Consider the following 26,116-nt stretch of genomic DNA (forward strand, 5'->3'; position numbering starts at 1 on the left):
TGGAACAAAATTTTCGAAATTGATGAAGGCCTTTCTTTATAATCTTAAACAAACTAATAGCTTTCAATCACTAATTAGACATTAGAATAGAAGTTTGCAACCTCTAAACCACAAATCACACCTGTTTCTTGAGTCACCTATTTGAAGCACAGCTTTCTTGTAAGATTATCTCTTTGTCTTACTACTAATAAAAGATTAGAAATAAAATGGGTATTCAGAAGTCAAGCCTTAATGTCTTTGCATTGTTAATGTATGTAGAAGAGGTTGTATAGAGCCAAGTTATCACATTTTCTGTTTTACTAATCAAAATTCCCATGCTGTTGCTCAGATAAAGGTTTGTCATAACATTTTTTTTCTGCCAAAGACCTTTAATTACATGTTTTTGTATTCTATCTGCAGGAAATGTTACCATTCGGACTGATGCCGGTGCTGTTACAGTAGGTAAGAAACCCGTCTCACTTTTCTCATTAGTTCAAGTTTATATATTAGCTCAGTGGGCTAGACAGCTGGTTTGCACTGCAGAACACACCTGCAGCGCGGGTTCAATTCCCGTACCGGCTTACCCGAACAGGTGCCGGAATGTGGCAACTAGGGGCTTGTCACAGTAACTTCATACTTGTGACAAAAAGATTATTATTGTTATTATATATAAGCAGTTCTACCATAACTTTAATTTTGGTTGATTTAGTGAACATTTACTGGAGCGGTCAGTTGGTTGGGGGAAAATTTGGTGCTCAAAAAAAAGGCACGGCTGCTATTAGTGGTCCCTGATGACACTTGCTACTAAAAGTATCTATCGTTCTATGAAACTATCTATTTTAAAAGACAACGGGTGGCTGGACACGCCATGGGAGTTTCGTTGGCCCAGGCAAAAGTAGATGATTCTGGGAGCAGGCAGCGTCGGAAAATTGTGACCTCAGAAAGAATGAGTCCTTTATGAGCAAAGCTGTATACTTTCCGTAATGCTAGTGTTCTGTAAAAGGTGAAGCATTTTATGCTCTCGGACAAAGAAGAATGGCACTCATCTGAGAGGTGGTGCGAATTGCATGCGCATTGTGGTGCATTACATTAAAATAGTGGAGGGCATATACGCTCCTGTTTTAACAAAGCAATAAGATAAAAGCTTTATTGTTAAGGAAATAAATGCATGGACTTTCATCCACCATTGTTACTGTTTAAAAAAATGTTTTATGGGATGTGCATTGCTGGCTAGGCCAGCGTTTGTTGCCTATCTCTAATTGTCCTTGGGACGGTGATGGTGGGCTGCCATCTTGAACTGCTGCAGCCCACGTGGTGTAGGTACATCCACTGTGCTATTAGGAAGAGTGTTCCAGGATTTTGACCGAGCGACAGTGAAGGAACGGCGATATATTTCCAACTCAGGATGGTGAGTGACTTGGAGTGGAATGTCCAGATGGTGGTGTTCGCATGTATCTGCTGCCCTTGTCCTATATGGCAGTAGCTGTGTGTTTGGAAGGTACTGCCTAAGGAGCGAGTTTTTGCAGTGCATTCTGTAGATAGCACACATTGCTGCTACTATGCGTCAGTGGTGGAGGGAGTGAATGTTTGTGGAAGAGCTGCCGATGTAAATGGGCTGCTTTGTCCTGGATGGTGATTGTTGTTGGATTTGCATTCATCCAGGCAAATGGAGAGCATTCCATCATACTCCTGACTTGTAACTTGTAGGTGTTGGACAGGCTTTGGGGAGTCAGGAGATGGGTTACTTGCCACAGGATTCCTAACCTCTGACCTGCTCTTGTAGCCACAGTATTTATATGGCTAGTCCAGTTCAATTTATTGTCGATAGTAATCCCCAAGATAGTGGGGGATCTAGTGATGGTAATGCCATTGAATGTCATGGGGTGGTGGGTTTGATTCTCTCATATTGGAGATGGTACTTGCCACTTGTCAGCCCAAGCCTGGATATTGTCCAGATCTTTCTGCATTTGCACGCAGACTGCTTCAGTGTCTGAGGAGTTGCAAATTGTGCTCAACATTGTGCAATCATCAGCAAATATCCCCATATCTGACCTTATGTTGGAAGAAGGTCATCGATGAAGCAGCTGAAAATGGTTGGGCCTAGGACACTAACCTGAGGAACTCCTGCAGTGATGCCCCGGGACTGAGATGACTGACTTCCAACAACCACAACCATCAACCTTTGTGCTAGGTATGACTTCAACCAGTGGAAAGTTAACTCTAGTTTTGCTATGGCTCCTTGATGCCATACTCGATCAAATGCTGCTTTGAAGTCAAGGACATTCATTCTCATCTCATCTCTGGAGTTAAGCTCTTTTGTCCATGTTTGAACCAAGGCCAAAATGAGTCCAGGAGCCATGTGATCCTGGCAGAACCCAAACTGAGCGTCAGTGAGCTGGTAATTAGGCAAGTGCCTTCCATAACTGTACCAATGAATGAGAGCAGACTGATAGGGCAGTAATTGACGGGGTTGGATTTTGTCCTGCCTTTTGTATACAGGACACCCATGGGCAATTTTTCACATTATCACGTGGGTGCCTGTGTTGTACCTGTCCTGGAAAGCCTTGGCTAGGAACAGGCAAGTTCAGGAGCGCACATCTTCAGGACTATTGCTGGAATATTGACAGGGTCATAACCTTGCAGTATCCAGTGCTTTCACCCGTTTCTTGATATCGCTTGAGGTGAATTGAATTGGCTGATGACTGGCATCTGTGATGTTGGGAACCTCTGGCTAAAGATTATTGAAAATGCTTCAGCATTCAATCTTTTCACAGATGTGCTGAGCTCCATCATTGAGGATGGGGACATTGGTAACCTCCTCCCATGAGTTTAATTGTTCACCGCCATTCACGATTGGATGTAGCAGGATTGCAGAATTTGGATCTGATCCGTTGGTTGTGGGATTGCTTAGCTCTGTCTAGCACCTTGCTGCTTGTGTTGTTTGGCATGCAAATAGTCCTGTGCTGTAGCTTCACCAGGTCGACACCTTAGTTTTGGGTATGCCTGGTGCTGCTGCTGGCATACCCTCCTGCATTCTTTATTGAACCTGGGTTCATCACCTGCCTTGATATTAATGGTAGAGTGCGGGATATGCTGGGCCATGGGGTAAAGATTGTGGCCGAGTACAATTCTTCTGCTGCTACTGATGGACCACAGTGCCTCGTGGATGCCCAGTCTTGAGTTGCTAAATCTGTTCTGAATTCATCCCATTTAGCACGATGGGAGTGCCACACAACACGATGGTGGGTATTCTCAGTGTGAAGATGGGACATTGTCTCCACAAGGACTGCGCAGTGGTCAGTCCTACCGATGCTGTCATGGAAAGATCCATCTATGGCAGGCAGGTGAGGGTGAGGTCCAGTATGTTTTTCCCTCTTGGTTCTCTCACCACCTGTCGCAGACCCAGTCTGCCGGCTATGTCCTTTTGGACTTGGTCAGTAGTGGTGCTACTGAGCCACGCGTGGTGATGAGCATTGAAGTCCCCCAACTGAGTACATTCTGTGCCCCTGCCATCTTCAGTGCTTCCTCCTGGGGAGTGTTCAACATGGAGGAATACTGATTCATCAGCTGACGGTGGACGGTATGCGGTAATCAGCAAGAGGTTTCCTTGCCCATGTTTGAGCTGAAGCCATGAGACTTCATGGGGTCCAGAGCCGATGATGAGGACTCTCAGGACAGGTCCCTCCTGACTGTATACCACTGTGCTGCCAGCCTTGCTGGGTCTGCCCTACCAGTGGGACAGGACATGTTCAGGGATGCTGATGATGGTGTCTGGGATGTTATCTGTAAGGTATGATTCCGTGAGTGTGACTAAGTAAGGCTGTTGCTTGACTAGTCTGTGAATCATCTCTCCCAATTTTGGCACAAGCACCAGATGTTGATAAGGAAAAATCTGCAGTCGACAGGGCTGGGGTTGTCGTTGTCATTTCCAATGCCGGCTGGTCCTTCCTGTTACTTTCCTTTTCAACTTTGTAGAGTTTTGATATAACCGAGTGGCTTGCTAGGCCATTTCAGAGGGCATTTAAGAGTCAGTCGCATTGAAGAGGATCAGGAGTCACATGTAGGCCAGACCAGGTGAGGACTACAGATTTCCTTCCTGAAAGGACATTAGTGAACTAGCTGAGTTCCATGGTTATCATTGGACTTCTAATTTCAGGTACTTTATTGGATTCAATTTCCACCATCTGCCATGGTGGGATTCAAATCCAGGTCCGCAGAGTAATACCCTGGGTCTCTAAATCACCAGTCTAGTGACAATATCACTATGCCACTGCCTACCCTATGTGTGCACAAAATGGAGAGAGTTGCTAGTAGTAGGTTGTTCCTTGATCACACAAATGTACCCATCAAATTTCCAAAGTTCTGTCTCAAATATCCAACAAGTTTGAAATTGCTTTACTGCATGATGGTAAAACTTGACATTTGTCATTAGTTCATTACTTTGGTTAAACATCTAATGCAGGTTGAAATTTGAAATGTCTAATTTTATGCTATCCTGGACCTTGTGTTAAGTTCCAACTTGGGCAGTATTGTTCAACAGTTTGGGCCTGTCAGTGTTCGTTGGGCTATGCTGTATATCAATCCAGTTGGTTACCTTCTGAAATAAAAAATCGGTTGGCATATTGTTCTCTTGTACGACATTACAAATTAAGGCATTAAGCTATTTATTTGCAGTACTCCAAATAGATTTACATTGATTAGCCATGAGATCAAGCAGCATGCATCAGGTTTTCACAATGCTATTAAGAAATAGTGAGGTTGGGTCATGTGTTGTACAGTATTATCCAAGATTTATAGATATAGGTTTGTGAAACGGACATCACTCTGTTCAGATTAAGCTTGCGGCAGATGCTATAATTATTGCCTGAAATAGCAGTAGCATTTTTTGTTCTGTTAAGTTTTGAAGAAAGCTACTAAGACGACATTTAGTGGGTGGAATGCATGCTGTGTATGGGATTGGCTGTGAGGGTGGAAAATCTCGCGTGAGATATCACTTTTTCCCAATTTCCTCTGCCCTTCGCCATCGAGGTCATGATATTCATCCCCACGAAGCTTTTGAATTTTATTGTAATAAATTTTATGTTTAAATGCTATTATCGTTTCTACCTCCCCCCCCCCCCCCCCCCCGCCAAATGCTCCCACCTCACTAAATATTAATTTACAACAGGTTGGACCAGGCGTGGGGCATTTGAGGAGCGCAGAGGTAAGTATAGCGCTCGGGTGGAGGAAGGAGGGGATTTGGCTGCAGCTGATTCCTGGTTCTGAGGCCCCGCCCTGCCAGAGTGAAGCATAAACCACACCCACTCTGTTTTGTTTGGCAAAGGGGCTCATTATTCTCTGAGAAAACTGGTCTGTGGAACTCAGGAGTTCCACGCCAGCTTTCTGTGTGAACCTGACACTCTGCCAAATTCTTGTAAAATTCCGCCCAGTGTCTAGCCATGGTTCTCCTGAAATTGCTACGTGTGTTGTGGAAATTGATGCTCCCACAATGATGTTAAGTAGGGGATTCCAGGATTTTGACTCAGTCAGAATGAAGTTTAAGAGTGAGGTAAAGTGATATGATAGTTATAATGCCAAACTGGTAATCCAGAGGCCTGAACTAAGGATCCAAAGAATGTAAAAGTTAGTTTTTTTAAAAACTGAATTATTTGTTTAAAAATATGGAGGTAAAAAGCAAGAACCTTAACTGGATTTCATCTAATGCAATTCTTGATGTTTTGTAGAATCTTGTATTTTTTGTTTGGAATATTTTTGCTATTCATAAATTACTCTTATTGTCCAAAAACAATTTTACTAGAGAGAAAAGTGTGTCATTAGATTATAGCAGTCTCTACTAATTTCAATTTTCTTTTCTAATGAAGAATGTTGTGCTCTCTTTGTGTTTAAATACTTTAGATGTTTGCTATCCTAATTTATATAATTTAATCGTGTTCTGGAAATGCAAGAAGTGCTTTCATCTAGTTGAGCAACATTTATTTGCAGAAATCAAACTCACCTCTTTAGTTTAATCTATTGGCATGTGACCAAGAAAAAAAAATCAAGTGATAGAGTTGCTCATAAAAGTTTTATTTGACTTTGTGCTTTACTTAATATCCTTCCATAGAAGCAGGTCTATAAAATACTTGTAGTATTTCACTGTGGAAGTAATTTTGCATTTGGTGAAGTTAAAAGTGAAATAATTCAATTTTGGAAATTTAAACAAAATAGTGGTTATTGTGTTAAGATCCCAAACTAAACCCCAGCATTTGCTAGGATAGCAGCTAAGAACCCCAAACACTTCATTTAATTTGTAAAGGATACTTGATGTATCTAGCAATCATCATAATATTGCATTAAGCATCTCTTTGTAAATAAGTAAATGGTTAAAATAATTACCTCACCTTTTATGACCACTTAATTAGAGCTTTAACAGAAACACAGGAGTGATGTCTCTGACCAATATGTATCTTTTATTTAAAACAATATCTTTAATTTAGACACAGAATTAACCACATTAACGTCAAAGAAAATAGCTTTACAATGATGAGCTAAACAGTTCTTCAGCACAATGAAAAATGTAAACTTATGCCTTACACCTTCACTATAAATATTCCAACCAAGTAACCCCAATACAGTTCCAGTGTCACTTAAAATAAAATGAACAGAATGGATTTACTTGTTTATCTGTGTAAAACCTTTGAGGAGGGAACCTTTTCAAGGGCAACCTGAAAATCATTCTGTCTTGTCAGAAGCTCCTGCTCAACCCTGGAGCATTTGGCAAAACTGCTGTTCAACTTAAAAACTCCTAGCAGACGCCAAACCTATATTAAACTGCAAAACTACAGATAGACCTGGCTCCTCCCATTAATTACATCATATTTATCCCACTATGATATATCACCTGCTTAGCTGGGACTACACTCCATCCCTCATGACTTATCTATATTCCAGGGAATCTCTAGCAATCATCATAATATTGCATTAAGCATCTCTTTGTAAAGAAGTAAATGGTTAAAATAATTACCTCACCTTTTATGACCACTTAATTAGAGCTTTAACAGAAACACAGTTTGGGCCTCAACCTAGGTTCTCTAATAATATTACTGTGACAAATATATACCTTAATTCAGATTTTTAAAACCTTAGTACAATATATATAACCAATTTCTTGCATTCAACACAATTGGTAATTTTCCTCTGCAGCTACCTCAGAACAAATGATTGCATGTCATCTGGTAAAGGTGACTTTACTGATATTAATGTCATTCTGCACCACTGGTATGAAACTAAAAGCACCAACGTTGCCAATCTTTCGGCCAAGTGAATTTTAGTTAGTCTGCCAATGCACTCCCATTGCTAAAAATCACAAACTCAGAAATGTTGCTTCAAGTTACAAACTGATTTTCTCTATTAGCCATTCTTTTTTCCTCCGATGGGCAGGAAGGAAAACTATTACAAGTGTAGAGAAGCAAGATACTAAGGAATAGGTGGTAGCAGCATACACGATTGGCCAGGCCAAGGCAGAGAATGCATTTTGACATTATTAGCTGAATCAGTTTAAGAATGCGAGAGGCCTATTACAAATATTGGCATTCATTTTGTGAGACAGAGTAATTCCAGCTGCTCTGCTTGTAGCTCAAGTACAACAGTAGTCAACATTTTTGCTACTGGATGTTTCTAAGCATCAGGAGATGACACTAGATTTTGTCAAAATATGATAAACTGCATTCAGTAGATGAGTAATGTTCTTGTTCATGACTAATTAATTTCTCAACAATAATAATTTACATTCATATAAAACTAAAATAAAAATGGTGATGTTCCAAAACAGGTTAGCAAATGTAAACACAGAATCTAATAACGGATTATCCTAAAATATTGACGTGAATCCTAGAATTTGTTGATTTTGTTCCAGATTTCTTTTTTTTTCAAATCACTTTTGTTCTTTTTATTTGAGCACGATAAAATGCTACATGTTTCTGCATGAAGGGGACACTGATGCCAAGAAGTAATAGATAGGAAAGACTGACGGTGTGGTTGAGGATAAAGGGTTTTGAGACGGCTTTTAAAGGCAGGCAAAGAAGTGTCGTGTTTAGTGTGGGAGATCTACAGATTTGGCTGAGGCTGCTAAAGAACAAGATTGAAATTGTAGACTGGATTTTTTTTTTGAAGGTAAGATGAACAAGTTTTTAAAAAAATTATTTCCTGGGACGTGGGTGTAGCAGGCTGGACCAGCATTTATTGCCCATCCTTAATTGCCCTTGCGGCATTTTTTTAAGGGAGTCAACCACATTGCTATGGGTTTGAAGTCACGTGGGAAGACCAGGTGAGGATGGCAGTATTTCTTTGTTATTTGTCTTCATACTGTTTTCCTTCATTGGGGAGTATGAATAGTTTGCATGGAGACCTTTTTGCAGCCATCACTTTGCTGACCATGAGGCATTTTGCAGGATTCAGTATATCATCTTGTTGATTTTCAGCTGTCCTTTACTCTTTCACTTCCCCTCCCTGGGATGATGTGCTTTTTTAAGCATTTAACCTCTCCAGCTAACATTCTACTAAAGGTGTTGGCGAAGTTTGAATAACAAAAGAACCTCTGATACAAGCCCAGTTTTAAAGCACTTTTCTTTAAGGAATTGCTACATGAAAATAAAATTTCAACAACTAAAGTATTTGCTTGTTTACTTGTAGATTCCTCAGATGGCAGTCTAACAGCTTCCACACAACAGGGTAACCTGGATGTTTACATCAGCCAGCTGGGAATTGTGAATCTGCTGACTCAAGAAGGTGAGATTGTTATGATACCCATTTAGACAGAGAACTTGATTTGAATTCCCAGTGACCAACTTAAAGGAATCTTTTACTGTAACAAACTAAAATCAACATTGACCAAACATTACTTAGGAGGCAACTAATGCTCTAAACCACATAAAAGTGGTTATTAATATTAGTTATTAGTGGTTATTAGTATCTTGAAGCAATCTGTAACCCCTGCTTTCTATACAGCATTTCAATCTTTACGGGAAACCATCTAAAGTCACTCCCAGCTTCCAATAGGTTCACTTCCCCCCCCCCCCCCCCATGTCACTGAGTCGTAACATCCAGTGACCATCAACGGTTATCTCCCTAAGTCTTCTGAGAATTTCCAAACCAACTTCCAGGAGTAAGGCCCATTCCTTCTCTGTGCCTTGCCAGGGCGAATCACACAATGTCCTTAAAATTCCTTCTCTTTGCCTAGAGGACAAGCTTTCCCCAGCATTCAGATTCGTCACGAATGGAGAGAGCCTTTTTCCTTCCCACAACAGTTACTTCTTTCCTGAATATCTCTGTCTTTCTCTCTGTGTCCAGAGTTTTTCAAAATCAGACTGCTCGAGTCCATAACGCAAAGCCCGAACAGCTGACTCTCTTTTTGTGTTCAGCTGTGAAATATGACACGCGTGCAGGTTTCAGTAATTGGCTACCATCACCTGGTCTGTTGGGCAGAGTTCAATACAACTTAACGCCATGCCCCTTTTCCAGGGCATACTGTTTTATCTTCAATCAAACGAGACAATCCAAAACATAAGCAATTTATAAAACCTAACGGGGAATTTGCAGGTTGGATTTGAACTATCCAGTCAAATAAACTTTGATTTGGAATTTTTGATGTTCTAGGCTATTTTGGGCCAATTAGTTACCTTTGATGAAATAACAAAAGCTTCTGTTTATATAGGACCCTTTAACTCAAAGTATTCCACGGTGCTTCACAGAAAGATTATAAAACAAAATTTGACACGGGTCCACAAAAAGTGATGTGGCAGATGATTAAAATTTGGTCAAAGATGTAGATTTTCAGGAAGCCGGAAGAAGAGCCGGAGGGTGGGTTCCAGATCTTAGGGCCTTGGAAGCTGAAATCACACTGCCAGTGATGAAGTAATTAAAATAAGGGCTTCTCAAGAGGACATAATTAGAGGAACACTGGTATCTTGGATGGTTGTGGGCTAGAGGAAGTTGCAGTCGGTATCGGCAGGCCATGGAGGGACTTGAATTTTTTTTTTTAATCAAAGCATTGTTTAGCCGTAAACCAATGTAGGCCTGTAATCACAGGCATGATAGGTGGATGGGACTTGGTGTGAATTAAGACATGGGCAACAGAGTTTTGGATGACTTCAAGTGTACTGAGGATAGAATGTGAAAAGCTGGTCTAGAAGGGGAGGGGAGTGTATTGGAATAGTCAAGCCTAGAGGTAACAGGCAAGGATAAGGGTTCAGAAACAAATGAGCTGAGGCAGGGCAGAGTGTGACAATTTTCCAGATTTGGAAGTAAGTGGTCTTGGAAATGCCATGAAAATGTGGTTGGACGCTCACTTTGGGTCCAATATGGCAACAACATTGTAAACAATTTGGTTTAGCCTTGGAAATTGCCAGAGAGAGAAATGGAATCAATAGCTAGGAAATAGTGTGTGATGAGGTCCAACGGCAATGGGTGTCATTGAAACAAAATATGATTTATTGTCAAAATTAAAGTTATTTCTGTATAGTGCAAATTGAGGTTGATTACCTGGGAATATTTGGCTTGTGATACCGTACCAATCAAATATAAAGCAGTACGCACTACTTCCCAATGAATGTCTTCAGTATATGACCTTGTGGATATACATCTAGACTCTGCACACAATAGAAGAACTGCAACATTTTCCTTTTGGTTCAAATGAATAATCTGATCTTGCATACTGAGAAGTGACCATCGTGTTTCTGCTGCTATGCTAAATTCTCAAAAAGAAGAATTTCCTCAAGTACAAATCCTGTGATTCTCACATTTTAAATGGACCTCTTGCCTTTTTACATGGGGCACGATCTATCGGTCTTGTCACGCCCAACTAGGGACATGACAAAGAGCTCGTGAGATTTACAACTCTCTTTCGTTGCAATCTGGATCCCGCCCTCAATGGGCAGGATCCAGATTTGCATATTCAAGTGAGTAGTTAGTCTCACTTGAATATGTCTGCACTGGAGTTATCCAAGGTAAGGGGCCCAACTGCTAGACCCCGAGTGGGTGCCATTTAGCACTTGTTTCCTCAAACATGGACCAGGTGTACTTTCACTTGGGATAGTCTCCTAGGTGATTGGGGCCCCTGGGAAGTCCGGCTCCGGGCAGGGTTGTACCCTGGCACCCCTGATGCCACCCAGCCACTGACAGTGTCACCCATGTAACCTGGCAGTGTCACCCTGGCAATTCCAGGATCCTCGCTGAGACCTGGAAAAGAAGCAGTCTCCACTTAAATATCGGTGTCGTTCTCGGCGCTGCAAGCACCAGGAAACACCCGGCTAAACGCGCCCAGAAACGGGATTCTGTTTCTTTTCCATTAAATTGCACTCATGGTTTCTTCCACTTTCCGAACTTGGTGAAAGATAGGAAGGTTTGTGGTAAAGAGGAAACAATGAACTTGATTTTTTTGAACTTGATCTAGAAAGATCCTGTCCCCATAGCGTTATGTGGTGATGGAGACAGGAGAAAAATGTGAATTTTTACCATGTCAAGGTCCATATTGGAATTGCAGACATGAGATCATATGCACCTGGCTGTAATTCAAACATCAAATCAGCAAGTTTAAACATCCATATTCTCCAGGTAATGTCTGAAATTCATGCTTGTTAAATCAAATAAATATTTAAAAAATGGTGTCAGTTCCAGATGTTAGCTGCGATTAGTTGGTGAAGTTATGCAGAGAGAGACTTGAGAAGGTACAGATCTTTTCACAAGAGCTTAAAAGGTTAAGAGGGGATTTGATGGAACCCTTCCAAGTCTGCTGCCTTAAGTCAATGAAATGGTGTCAAGAGGGCACAAATTTAAACACATCAAAGAAAAAAGAGGCCGGTCAAAAAAATTCTTTAACACAGAACGGTTAAAAATTGGAATATTTGTTGCAAATTGTTGAAGCAGAAGCTTTATGTTTTAAGTTGGTTGTTTGGAAAAGAGGAATAGTAAAAGCAGGAGTGCGGAATTGGATTGGATGGCTCATGAGGAAAAATAGTTGCCCAAGATGTGACTTTTAACTGTGCTGAAAGATTCTGCGATACATTCCAGTTTTAGTAAATGAGGCTCTTTTTCGTGGTTTAAGAATAATCTAGTTATCAGTTAAATGAAACATCCATAATATAACCCTTCACTGATATTCATTATGCAAGTCCCGTGGAATTTTTCATTTTCTTTCCATTTAGTCATGTTGGCCTTAAATTAAGCAGTATGTTTGATTACATGTTACTGAGGCTCTGCAGTCTGGCCCCTCAATGCAGGGTCTCACAGCAGCTGAGTGTTGTTATAGCAGTAAGGAATGTATTAGACAGACATGCATTGTTGGAAGAGGTTAAAGTCTAATCTTAGACCCTCAGAGAGTGCAGTTGGATTCTAGTTCCCAAAAGATTTTAAAGTTTGCAGGAAACCGTGTCAATTTTATTTCCTGATGGGGGTGTAAAACAATGGGGTGAGTTTTTAAAGAATCTCCTAAATATACATTTTCTAGAATAGATGGGTAGTTACAATGGAGCATTATGAATGTTCAACATGCATAGCACGGGTTTATGTAAACAGAAGGAATCCAAGAGCCAGTTTCCAATGTTATGCTTGGCAGAATGCCTTCGCTGGTAGAGAGCTAGGCTTGTGAATCAGGCCTCCAGGCAGGTCTCTGTACATTTGGAGCAAAACTCCTGATTTTACAGGAAGAAACATGTAGCTGGCCAGTATGTGTTGACCTCCTTAGATGGCCCTAAACCATGTTAATTCATTTTAATGGGCCCAAAGTAAATTTTCTGTGTTCTTCTTCATACCTCATCTAATTGACAGAATGCCCATATAAAACCAGTGCTGGAAGGCATCAGAACTGTTCAGTCCAAAATCTATTATTCAAAATTATGATGACTGATTTTTTGTTACTTGAGCTCTGTATTTCTGCGAATCCTGCTTTACCAACAGATATGTGGTGGAACAAAAGCCCTGACAACCTGTAGAATGAATCTTTTCACAAATTGCTGTTACAGGATCATTAGGTTTCTGGGGTTGGCTGATGGGTAATACCTGGGTGAACATTGCAATAGTGCCCATTTGTAACAACTAGTCAAGAGTAGCACAATGGTACGTTGCCAGTTGGAGAATTAGGCATAGGAAGGACAAAAGAAGCTAACTGTCACCTAATAATGATGGCATTAGCACAATAGAGAGGGATGATGTAAGTTCAGGAAACCAAGATCTGGAAAAAGTTTGGGAAGAGGTGGGAAATGGTAACAGCAAGAAGTGACTTGTGGGAATCATGTACCGGGCCCCTAGCAGTAACCAATGGTAGTGTGGAGCATAAAAGGCATAAATAATTGGAGCTTATCAGAAAGGCGTGGTGATTATCATGGGAGATTTGAATCTACATACAGACGGAGAAAGTCACATGGGCAAAAGTAACCTACGTGAGCAATTCATTAAATGTTTTTGGGATAGTTTCTTAGAAAAGCATGTTCTGGAGCCAACCACATGGCAGGCTATACTGGACCTGGTATTGTATAACGAGTTGGGAGTAATTAATGATTTGTAGGTGGCAGTGCCTATAACATGATTTAATTTTACGTTCAATTTGAAGCGAGGAATGAATTTTGGATGATGGTTTTTAAACTTAAACAAGGGCAATTATGAGGGCATGAAAGCTGCTTTGGCTAAAGTGAATTGGCGCATTAGATTGAGGGATATAGATATAGTAACAAACATTTAAATGGATATTATCAAAATAGACAGACAGAAAAGGTAGATTCCAACAAGTTTTTTTTTTTAAAAGTCCAAAGGATATACCCACTATTTGTGGTTAACTAGAATGGTTAAAGATAGTATCAGACTTAAAGAAAAGACATATAATTGTGTCAAGATAGGTGGCAGGTCATAACATTGCACAGGATATAAGGAACAACAAAGAAAAGATTTAACAATGTGGCATTGTTCCGATAGAAAGTGAGTCTGGAATATTGCCAATGAAAAACAAGGCGATGGTAGATGAATTTTGCAAAAGTCTTCACTATAGAGGATAGAAGCAACATCCCGAAGCAGCGATAAACCAGAAATTGGGTGGTAGGGAGGAATTCAGGAAAATTGCAGTCACCAGAGAAGTGGTACTGAGTAAATTGTTGGAGCTGCAAGCTGACAAGCCTGGGGCCACTTGGACTTCATCAAAGGGTCTTAAAATAAACGTCTAATAAGATTGTTGATACATTAGTTTTGATTTTCCAAAACGGTTAACAGCTGTCATATGGAAAATGTTCGAAGCTATTATTAAAGTTAAAGCAGGCCAATTGGATAGGTTCATGGTAATTGGGCGAAGTCAACATGGTTTTTTGAAAGGGAAAACAAGTTTAACCAATTTATTGCAATTCTTTGAGAAGTAACATGTTCTGTAAATAAAGGGGAACCGTTGGATGTACTGATTTCCATTTTTTTATTTGCTGATGACATAGATAAGTTGGGAAGAGGGCATAAGGAGGCTACAAAAAGATATAGATCGGTTAAATGAGTGGGCAAAAGCTGGAAAAATGGAGTATAATTTGGGAAAATGTGGAATTGTCTCATTTGGCAGGAAGCAAGAAAGAAGCATATTTAAATGGTGATGGAATGCAGAACCCTGAGAAGCCGAGGATGTCCGAGTGTATGAATCACAAAAGCCTAGTAATGTAGGTACAGCAAGTACTTGGGAAAGTTAATAGAATGTTAAAAAATTATTGCAAGGGGAATTGAATACAAAAGTGGGGAGGTTATGCTTCAGTTTATTAGTGAGACCACATTTGGAGTCCTGTGTAGAATACGGGTCAACTTACTTAAGGAAGGATATAAATGCATTGGAAGCAGTTCAGAGGTTTACCAGAAAAACATGGAATAGGTGGGTTTTCTTATGAGGAAAGGCTGGACAAGCTAGGATTGTATCCGCTGGAGTTTATAAGTGTAAGAGGCAACTTGGTTGAAACATACAAGATCCTGAGGGGTCTTGCCAGGGTGGATGTGGAGAGGATATCGTCTCTTGTCAGAGAATCTAGAATTAGGAGTCACTGTTTAAAGATAAGGTGTCACTCATTTGAAACAAAAGATAAGGCAAGCTTCTTTGAGGGTTAGAACATAGAACAGTACAGCACAGAACAGGCCCTTCGGCCCTCAATGTTGTGCCGAGCCATGATCACCCTACTCAAACCCACGTATCCACCCTATACCCGTAACCCAACAACCCCCCCCTTAACCTTACTTTTATTAGGACACTACGGGCAATTTAGCATGGCCAATCCACCTAACCCGCACATCTTTGGACTGTGGGAGGAAACCGGAGCACTCGGAGGAAACCCACGCACACAGGGGGAGGACGTGCAGACTCCACACAGACAGTGACCCAGCCGGGAATCGAACCTGGGACCCTGGAGCTGTGAAGCATTTATGCTAACCACCATGCTACCCTGCTGCCCCCCCAATGAGGTTTTAGAGCTCTCTTCCTGAAAAGGTTATGGAAGCAGAGATTTGAACATTTTTAAGGCAGAAGTGGATGGATTCTTAGTAAGCAACAAGTAAGCAACAAGTAAGCAACAGGGTGATAGGCAACAGGATGATAGGTTATCAGTGGTCGGTGGGATGCAGATTTGAGGTTACTATCAGATCAGCCGTATCGGGCACAAGGTGCTGAATGCCCTACTCCTGCTCCTTGTTGGTATGTTTGTAATAAAGGCTTTGATCTCTTTTAGTATCAATTACCTTTTTCTTGCTGCCTTTGAGATTTTTCTGGAACTTGAGCAGATTTCACAACCTGAACTAATGAGAGGCCTGGAGAGACGAAGCAAATATGGAATTTGGACTGCATTCTTAAGTTAACCATGTAACTCCTAAACATGTTCCCTTGGCATGAAGGGAAGGACATTAAATAGAACAATATTCCTTCCCCAGAGGGAAGTTCAATCAGATGAAAACTCATGTAACTGCCCATCTGACTCTTGCCCTTCTTTCCTCTGATTGCTGATTGACTTGCTCCGCCTCAGTAATGGTCAGTCTTTTCCTAATGACTCTCTGAGATAAATGGTCTCCAACCAGTCGATTGCGATCAATAGGTCAATCCCAGAGTCTTAAAGAGTTGATCTGAACATTTAATGGTGGTTGTATTTCAAACTGTGGTGGCCGTCGGTTGCAAATGCATCTGCTGGAGAGTTTTTTTAAAAAGAGGAAAAGAATAGGTAAATGTCAACCCACAGACCAATCAGAAATTCTTTGTTCAAACAAACCAATTATCCAGCTGTGACGTTGTCGCTGAACTGTTGTGGCCACCGTCCAGTTGTCAGCTCATTGCCTGCTTTTGAATCGTGCCAAAATTTGGAATAGGCTGGGCGTTTCAATTTTTCATGTTGAAAAGATACATTTTCTAAAGCCAAAATGAAGAGTGAGGAGCGTGGGACGTCCGAGAAGAGATCATAACCTACCACTTCTACCAAGAACAGGAAAGTGAATTTCTTTTTATACATTTCAAAGACGAGCATTTTTCTCATTTGTCACCCGAGTATAGCCTTGTAAAAGAAGTAATTTGGAAGGGCATCATGGGGCAATGCACCCAAAATTTCCAACAGTGTGATTCGGATGAAGAAAGTTCTGAAGTTAAAGATAATTTTGAAGGCTCAACAACCACTTTTTTTCAAAACCTGTGGCTCAACAACTGCTCTTTTTGAAACCTGTGGCTTAATGCAAGGCTCGCAGAGAGGCGTGTTTTCGCATTAGCTATCTGCTGGTGAAACATAACTTTGCCGTCGGTGAATGGTTTCTTATCAAGGAGGCTATGACGGTTGCTGCTGACACCTTGCTCAAAGACTTTAAGAACAAAGATTAAATTACGACAGTATCAACAGCATGCCGCTTGATGCTTTAACAGTAGCCAGAAGGGTGGAATTGCTGTCCAAAGACATGTCTCAGATAATACACCAAGGCTTGTCAGAATGTGAATGTTTCTCGCTGCAGTTTGATGAATCAGTAGACATGATGGATACGGTTCAGCTGATTGTTGTAGTTCGCATAGCACTCAAAGACTCAACAACAAAGGAGGACTTTTTCAATATTTTGCCGCTCAGAGGACAAAAGGCGAGAATGTCTACAACAAATTCAAAAGGTATATGACTGAGAAAAACATTCTGATCAAGAAACTGGTCTGTCACACCCGATGGTGCACCGTCAGTGCTGGGTGTCGTTGCAGGCTTTGTTGCACTTTGCAGAAATGATCCTGAATTCCCACTATTATCCATCAACAAGTGCTAATGAGCAAGGTTACTGACTTTGCTCATATAAGTTGTTATCAAGATTGTCAACTCAACTTGTGGCAGAGTTGGATGAGCGTGATGCTACCTACAGTGAGACATTCCTTTATGTAGATGTGAGGTGGAGAAATAGTCTTCCAAAGATTTTTAGATCTGTTCCCTTAAATTGTCACCTTTCTTAAATAAATAAATAAATGAGATGTACAGCGAGCTGTCCGATAATGTGTGGTTGCTAGACTTGGCACTTCTTACAGACATAACTGCAAAATTGAACAAACTGAATCGCGAGCTGCAGGGGAGGGACAGAGACTTGTAATGCATGATCAGTGCATGAGTACATTCAAGTTGAAACTGGGCCTGAGGTCCTCCCAGTTAAAGAACAAAATTACTGAGCACTTACCAGACCTGGAGAAAATCCAATAAAAAGTCAATCAAAGTGCTCCAGCCAAACAAATTCTGTGACCACCTGAACAAATTGAAAAAGGAATTAAACAGACAATTTCAGGAGTTAGACGAGATGGAACAAATCATTATATTTGACTGAAATCCTTTTCTTCAAGTGGACATTAGAGAACTGACAGCAAAATATCAGTAGGAGTTTGAACAAAGTAGTGGACTTGACATGGCAATCATGACCATGCAAAATAACATAGAGCTGAAAGTTGGTCAAGGGACAAAGTTTGGCGACTGTAAACAGAGAGAAGTACCCTCATCTTCTGATATCCTGTGCACTGAAGGTGAAGGCCTCTTCCACATGCCTCTTGTGCGATGGTTTTTTCCCAGATGTAAATTATCAAGTCCAAGTATCGCACTCGTCTCACAGATGCCCATCTGATGGACTGTATGAGACTGGCCATCTCAAACTACAATCAAGATTTCACAGCACTCACAGATGGTGTGTAAGCACAGATGTCGCACGAAGTGTATGTGAGCATTGTGTGTAGCATACAGTTTTTGGGGTTTTAGTAAGTCGAATTTTTACGAGTAAATCGTGGGCTGCATCTAAATTCTAAAAGTGATCTTGTGCTTAAAAAGGTTGGAGAACACTGCTTTAGATATTCCCCTCTGAAGTGGATCGACTTGGCATGGTGCTGGTTGGGGCTGAAGACTTAATCAGTCCTTTTCAGGATCATTAACTGATGCTTGGGAGGCTACTTACAGAAAGAGAAGAATTTTGTTCTAGTGGTGTGTAGATACTGCAATGCCTAGCAGCAGAGGGCAAGATATGAGTTGAGCCATTTATGGAATGTTACGTACCACCAAGAGTACAATATTGAACAGAATATTTATTTTGCTGAGCTGATCTGAAGCTACAAAGGTGTTGTTTGCCTACTTCTCAGTGGGCTCCATCCACCCAAATGATTTGAAGGGCCTCTTCCTGCTTGTGGATGAGGTGTCATAGGCTGGATGAGAATCTATTCAAGCAGGTTTCTCATTTAAAAAGGGATTGAAGAGACCGTTTGAGCACAAGGAGGTGATACAGGAATATCACAGAGTAGACTGCATTCTACCTGTTGTGAAATGCTGCGCAGGAAGTAAGGAACCAGTTCTGTGAATAAATTGGTGAGAAGAGCCACAATTTTGAGTGAAACAAAACATAGTCACCTAGTTGAAGATACATATTCAGGTATTTTGGTGTTTCAAAACCAGGTGATGGAACATGATTTTAGGTTGAAAGCTTGCTGCATGATTGATCCCATCTACCACTCACCTTTACTGGCACCTTCCTGTCATTAAAATTGTATTTTAAGTCACTGGGGTTAAATTCCTGATCCTGCTAGCGCAGGAATTGTTACGGACAGGACAGGAATTTTGATGGACCGTTTAAAGATCTATTTGACAGGCGGGCATTTCCGGTCTTGGGGTGAACATAACTAGAAAATTCCATCCACTGAAAAGGGATTAAAAGTGCTTGTTCCTTGAGGAGCTGCAGTACGACTGAAATTCCTAGAACATGAAGCTCGATTCTCCGCACCCCGCGCTGAAATCGCGTTTGGTGCCGGGGCGGAGAATCCAGTTTCCCACATGGAATCGGGACCAGCGTTAGTTCAGTGATTCTCTGCACCCTGAAAAGCAGGGTACACGGGAGTACGACGCCGATTATCAACCACCAGAGGCCATTGGCAGAGGGCAGCCCCACTATTCTCCGCCCCAACCAGCAGAATTCCCGATGGCATGGACCACTCATGATCCTGCCATTCGGGATACCCACTAGGCGGCTGCGGACATAGTCGGGGGCGGTCCAATCGGAGGGCAGGGTGGGCCTCATACGGAACTGGGGTATTTTCGAGCCGGCAATCCTGATCGGGAGCACTATTTCCATGGTCCAGGTCCGTGATCTGAGTCCGCCATGGAGCACGATGTGGCCGCTGCCATGCGCATGCGCGTCCTCTGACCTGGAAGTGCGGGGGTCCGTATCGGCAGCTGGAGTTGCGAGCTCCTCGACAACTTTCTGCTAGCCCCCAGCAAGGCTGTGAATATGTGGCCTTTTGACGCCAGTTCTTCTGGCGTAAAAGACCACAATTTTCACGGTGGAGTGGGGACATAGTTCCTGAAATGGAGAATCCAGCCCATGATCTCTTATACCATGGGGTCCTGAGGCCAACTGTATCTGTCCTACCACCACTATCCTGGCACAAACCAGAAATTAAATGTGGTACCTGTGCTCACCTACCTGATTAACACCGTTGGGGGCTCACAATGTAACTTACTTTATTTTCAAGAAGAAACTGAATACGGAATACTTCGCTGTCAAGTCCCAAAGTTAACATTTCAGCTAAAACTTACAGCTCCTTTAATGTTTGTTCGTTGTTTGAAAACAGTTCTGACATAACTTCTTTACAGTATATTTTTCAATTTCTTGCTTCTAAGAAGTTAGTGCACCTATTGATTCAAAGCAGTATATTCACAAGTGACAGTATATTTATCTAGACATATATATAAACTGTTGATACTAATATTTTACATGGACTATGCTATTGACATTTTAAAGATTTTTTTACTTATATTTTTATGGAGTGTATATGTTCATTTTTCCCTCATTTTTAAAAGTTGTCTTGATCTTGGCAGGTTCTATCACATTAAAAGTGCCCAAAGCTCTAAGAGCTGAGCTACAATTATCAGGAGCCATGGTAGAGGTCAGTCCTGAGATTCAGTTGAAGGACATTGATAGCAGCACACAGCAAGATCACCAAATTATTCATGGTAAGATGAACCTTTCGAGGAATGAATCTAAAGTTATGTGTGAATTCTCCACATACAAGAAATTGAATTATTGTCTGCTATCTTTTGTAAGAGTAGCATTTTAGAAAAACTGCCCCATTAAATAATGAATTCTGCTCTATACTATATTTGGTTGCCAATTTTTTGCCTCTGGCAAAATGTTGGCTAAAATTTAAAACAAAATAATTGAAAAATGAAATTGCATAATTTTTCTCATTCAAATTTCTACCATTTGTTTTGTTTAATTATTAATCATGATTCTGTAACTTTTTTCCAAACCCTGCTGATAGATAATAATATCTTTGAGTATGAAAATGAAATGAAAATCGCTTATTGTCACGAGTAGGCTTCAATGAAGTTACTGTGAAAAGCCCCTAGTCGCCACATTCCGGCACCTGTTCGGGGAGGCTGGTACGGGAATCGAACCGTGCTGCTGGCCTGCTTGGTCTGCTTCAAAAGCCAGCGATTTAGCCCAGTGAGCTAAACCAGCCCCTTCTGGTATGTTGAAGTATAATTTATTCCCATTTTTTCCTATTTACAATTTTGTTTTGCCTAATCAGAAACTCTAGTGCACAGCTGGCACTAAAATATAGCGCACTGTTTTGGTATTTCAGTGTGCTGTTTCACATCGCCATCCTTCAAATTAAAACCTATTTTAAATCTTTAAACTTGTTGCTGTACTGTTCTATACTTGCTGAGAGTGTCTTAAAAAACAACATGAGCATTGGACTCTTTTCGAAACATTGAGTAAATATTTGTATCTTGTGTATCATTAAAGCAAATACAATGTTATTTCCATAGACAATCTTGGAGAGCCTTTCAATGCCTTTGAATCTGGACAGTAATATTAAAATATGTAAATAAAGTGTTACTAATTATCCAAGTGCAAGGAAGACATATAAAAATATATTTAGTGGAGAAAAAAGCAGTTAAACGTTCCAGGTCGATGACCTTTCTGATGAATCGTCATCAACCTGAAACATTAACTCTGTTTTCCTCCCTATGTTTGCTATCAGACGTGCTGAGTATTTCCACCTCTTTTGGATTTTAAGCATTTGCAGTATTTTGCTTAAATTGTTTGTAACCAAACTAGTGGTTGAAATATTCAAAGTTCATTCTGTCAAAATCAACTTTCTTTCTTAAAAGAAAATGCCGACTGTCGAAATAAATATATGCAGGCCACATTTGTGATTTTTATAAAAACACTAGGCTTAAAATAAATCAATAACCAAAATCATTTAAAATAGATGAATTAAACAAAGCGACGATAACTATACTTAAACAGTGACCTTGTAGGGAGGGACAGTGGGAAGAAATTTCCCCCAAAAATGTTGCAGAAAGAATAAACTGTTGGTACAAATGTTACTTGTGAGGTGGAAAAGTATTGTTCTACATGTTTCAGTAAATTATGCATTTTTCCTCTGTGGTTTCAGCTTTTCTGAATGGTACAGAAGAAGGTTCTCATTTAATCAAGGCTCATGCAGTGCGTGGAATGCTGAACATTAAAAGCCAAAGTTGGATTGAATCTCTCAAACTAAAGTCCTTGCACTGAGTGGATTTTTGTTTTCACTTTATTGATGAGTTACAAGTTCCATATAAAATCTTTAGATGCACTTGTAATACTTCAGCTGCAAAGAAAACTATTTTAATCATGTTCATTATCACCATATCTCATAAACTGTAAAAACAAAATTGACCATAATTATAGTCAAGTGTTTGCTAGTTTTTGGGTGTTTTTACTTTTGTAACATTTAATTTCTTTGAATAAACATAGAATAAAGTATTAAGATGATAATGCAATGGGCGCAGTCACCTTTTTGTATAGTCACAATCCTGGACCTGTACCATAATTTTAATAACTTTCTCAATAAATATAAACAAAAATACTCAACAACTTTTGCCTTATTGTAGATTGATTGCTAAAACTTCTGTTGCTGCAAGCTTATTTGATCTTTTATGGAAGCTACATGTAACACAGGTCACCGGTCAATCCATGAAGAATATATTTGAATTAGTGAAAACTGTACAAATGAGACATCCCAAAAAATGAACACGTTAAAAAAAAAAAGTGCACACTTGTGACCATCCTAAATAACCAATGTTGTAATCGATAAAGTTGCACGTTAACCGTGAATATGCAAAGTTTTATAAACTACGGACAACTTTCAATGTACCAAACGTGTTTGAAACTTCAAACACGGGCAAAGCAGCAACAAGTAAAAAAAAAAATGGCTTCTGTGGAATGGAGATCTCTTTAGTCAGCAGAGTAGTAGCAGCTTGCATGGTTTCTGTTTCTGAGATAGATCTGTTTTTACAGATGGTAGTTAAAGAACACCCCATTCCACAAAAGCCAGGAGCTTCCCAACATAGGTTTTCGAATCCTCCTGGATTGACCGGTACTGTCCTGATTGATTCTAGAGATGAGGGGTTTATCTTTTGAGCAGTTTAGGCCTACACTCTCTAGAGTTTAGAATACTCAGGGGAGATCAAATTGAGGCATACAAGATGATAAACCGTAAGATAAAGTAGACATGGAGCGGTTGCTTCTTCTTGTGGGACATTCTAGAACAAGAGATCATAGTCTCAGGATAAGGGGTAGCAAATTTGAGGGTGAATCTGCGGAATTCGCCACCCCGGGTGGATGCTGGGTCAGTGAGTAAATTGAAGGAGGAGTTATAGATTTTTAATTAATACTGGGTTGAAGGGTTATGGAGAACAGGCAGGACAGGAGTTGAGGCCAATAATGAGATCAGCCATGAAACAAAAGAGAAAATGCTGTAAAATATCAGCAGGTCTGGCAGCATCTGTAGGGAGAGAAAAGAGCTAACGTTTCGAGTCCGATTACTCTTTTTGTCAAAGCTGTTAAGCTGGGCTTTGACAAAGTAATCGGACAGATGCTGCCAGACCTGCTGAGATTTTCCAGCATTTTCTCTTTCGTTTTAGATTCCAGCATCTGCAGTAATTTTGCTTTTGAGATCAGCCATGATCGTATTGAACGGTGGAGCAGGCTAGAGAGGTTAAATTACTTGTCTGCTCCTAGTTCTTATGTTCTAAAGAAGAACTATCTGTCCAGTACCAGCCTCCCCGAACAGGTGCTGGAATGTGGCGACTAGGGGCTTTTCACAGTAACTTCATTGAAGCCTACTTGTGACCAACAATTTTCATTTCACCTTCCAGCTTGTGGTCTGTAACCCTGTAGGTAACAGCACCTCCAGCCCAAATCTAGTGTTCTTGATTAACAAAGGGATTTCTTGAATAATATGGAGAGAAGGCAGGAGAACGGGGATGAGGAATGTATCAGCCATGATTGAATGGCGGAGCAGACACGATGGGCCAAATGGCCTAATTCTGCTCCTATATCTAATGGTGCTTCTACAGTGGACAGCATCCAGGTCAATTGCACAGGATTCCAAGCTTGTTGCCCAGGAGGCAAGAACAAGCCTGATTTCTAATTTTACACTTTTAAATGGGCCAGCATAACTCAATAGCCTCATGTTAAATTTTGAAAAACTTAATAGTGGAATGGAACTTTTGAGAGTGAAGGCTATAGTGAAGAGGGAACACTGAAGGAGAGTCACAAGTTAACAATTAATGTCATTAATCAGTGGTAAAGCTGATCCCATTCCCTCACCAAGATTAACCAAGAGCTCATAGTTATGCCGAGCAAAAGAATGGAATTCAGAGCCACATTGGTTCGATGATGAAATTCACAAGTTCTCACCCCACAGGGCTCCAGATGTCTCATGTGGAATGGAATGCTGCTAACCTCTATGTGCTGGAGCCCAGGGATAAGGTAGCAAGAGGAACAATGCAATCTAAGGTGCCAATGTTAAACTTAGAATCATAGAATTTACAGTGCAGAAGGAGGCCATTCAGCCCACTGAGTCCGCACCGGCCCTTGGAAAGAGCACCCCACCTAAGCCCACACTTCCACCCTATCCCCGTAACTCCACCAAACATTTTTTGGACACTAAGGGAAATTTAGCATGGCCAATCCACCTAACCTGCACATCTTTAGACTGTGGGAGGAAACCCACGCAGACACAGAGAGAGCGTGCAGACTCTGCACAGACAGTGACCCAAGCCGGGAAAACGAACCTGGGACCCTGGAGCTGTGAAGCAACTGTGCTAACCATTGCTACCGTGCTGCCCGAAGCTTCCTAATTTCTCCCATAGGACTCTTGTTCAACTCTCTTTTCATCACCCTTTAACCATTCAGGTCTCCAATATATTTTTTCAGAAAGGAGGCAAAAGTGAGAATTGATCCAGTGGTACAGTGAGCTTTTCTATGAATCCTCATTCAGTGCAGCAAACAAAGGAGGGAAAGGTATCTTCTTTAGAGCAGAGCACAGGACTTCTGAAGATGCGCTTCAGATGCTTGGACCACTCCGGTGTGTCTCTGCAATATGAACCGGAGAGGGTTTGCTGCATGATTTCAGTTTGCTGTGCCCTTCAGCATCTGGCTATGCAGAAAGGTTAGGGCCCTGCTAGAGGGTCAACTGGAGGAGGAGGAGCCCTCCTCAGAAGATAAAGATGAGGACATGCAGATGACCTTGGTGAACATCCTTTGGTGACTCAAACCTTGGAGGGCCCAGCCTTATAAAGGTCTCCTGCTCAGGGCAGAAGGCTTTTTGGTGGCTTACGCAGCTGGACTTGCTGTGAGCCAGGCAGCATTCCCTGAGGGTGTCCTGAAGGCCTCTGGGGTGTTTGGCTAGCACACATCCTCCCTGTGGGTGCCAGAGAACCCCAGATGGATCCCTGCTGGAGACAGAGAGATCAAGGTGCCTCACCCATCTAGCCTACATCTGGATGGTGCCCACGTGAATATCTGGTCATGGATTGTATTATCAATTGCAAATCCAGTAGGACCGGCTGTACAAAGGTCCAATGGTGGTTGCCAACCTTCCCATGGTGACCTCTAGGTGCTCGTATGCCAGACAGCAGACAGAATACAGACAGACTCCTCCTTTGTCTGCAGTAGTCTGCTGAGTGTTTCTTGAGGGTCAGCCTAATGTTCTACTGCCTCTCTATGCATCTCCACCAGTGAGCTGACAACCACTTCCAGAGGCTTATCATCTGACTGGGACTGAGCGGGTGGCTGGTCTCCAACAGTCGTCGGAGTGCCAGAGACCTGGGCTGTCCCTTCCTCGGACTGCTACATGGACGTGTCTGTGAGGTGTTCTCCAGAAAGTGACCCTGAATCTGACTTTGACCGAAACCCCACCAAGGCATGTGTCCTTGCATTGGTGGAGGGTGCAAGTAAGCAATGTGACAGTTCTTTGAGTTCCCTCACTGTTGGACGTGCTCTGGGGACTCGCAGAGCTTCTCTGCTGGCTAACTGGCTGCAATCTTCTGGTAATTGAAAAATACAAACGGATACTTTTAGTGGGTGAGCTGAATCTAGATTTGGTGAAGTGATGGGGCTGAGATCCGTACCAGCTGGTTGCAAGAGGCCAAGCTTTGCATCGCCACAGAAACGATCTATGTCCTTGTCAGCGGGCTCTGCTGCAACCTCTTTGAACTCTTATGAGGGTGAGGATCACTGCTATCCCTTCCCCTGGTCCGGGCTGGCTCTTGCTTTTGGTGCATAAGATTGACCTGTATGGAGACAAAACAAAGATGTGATCAGAGATGGAGCAGAATGTATGTCCCGTGTGTGG

At 41.4% G+C, this 26,116-nt stretch overlaps 1 protein-coding gene across 1 annotated transcript in view; it reads left to right on the plus strand.

Moving 5' to 3' along the window:
- The window catches only part of fam185a (family with sequence similarity 185 member A), an 82,098-nt gene extending 59,748 nt beyond the window's left edge, over positions 1-22,350 (plus strand). The window contains exons 4-7 of the mRNA XM_038811554.1: positions 400-441; positions 8,650-8,745; positions 20,304-20,438; positions 21,890-22,350. Coding sequence (XP_038667482.1) covers positions 400-441; positions 8,650-8,745; positions 20,304-20,438; positions 21,890-22,008 — 392 coding nt within the window. The 3' untranslated portion in view covers positions 22,009-22,350. The remainder of the gene's footprint in view (positions 1-399; positions 442-8,649; positions 8,746-20,303; positions 20,439-21,889) is intronic.
- Positions 22,351-26,116: the final 3,766 nt, after the last annotated feature.

Source organism: Scyliorhinus canicula, chromosome 11 (genome assembly GCF_902713615.1).
Source record: "Scyliorhinus canicula chromosome 11, sScyCan1.1, whole genome shotgun sequence".
Taxonomy (NCBI): Eukaryota; Metazoa; Chordata; class Chondrichthyes; order Carcharhiniformes; family Scyliorhinidae; genus Scyliorhinus; species Scyliorhinus canicula.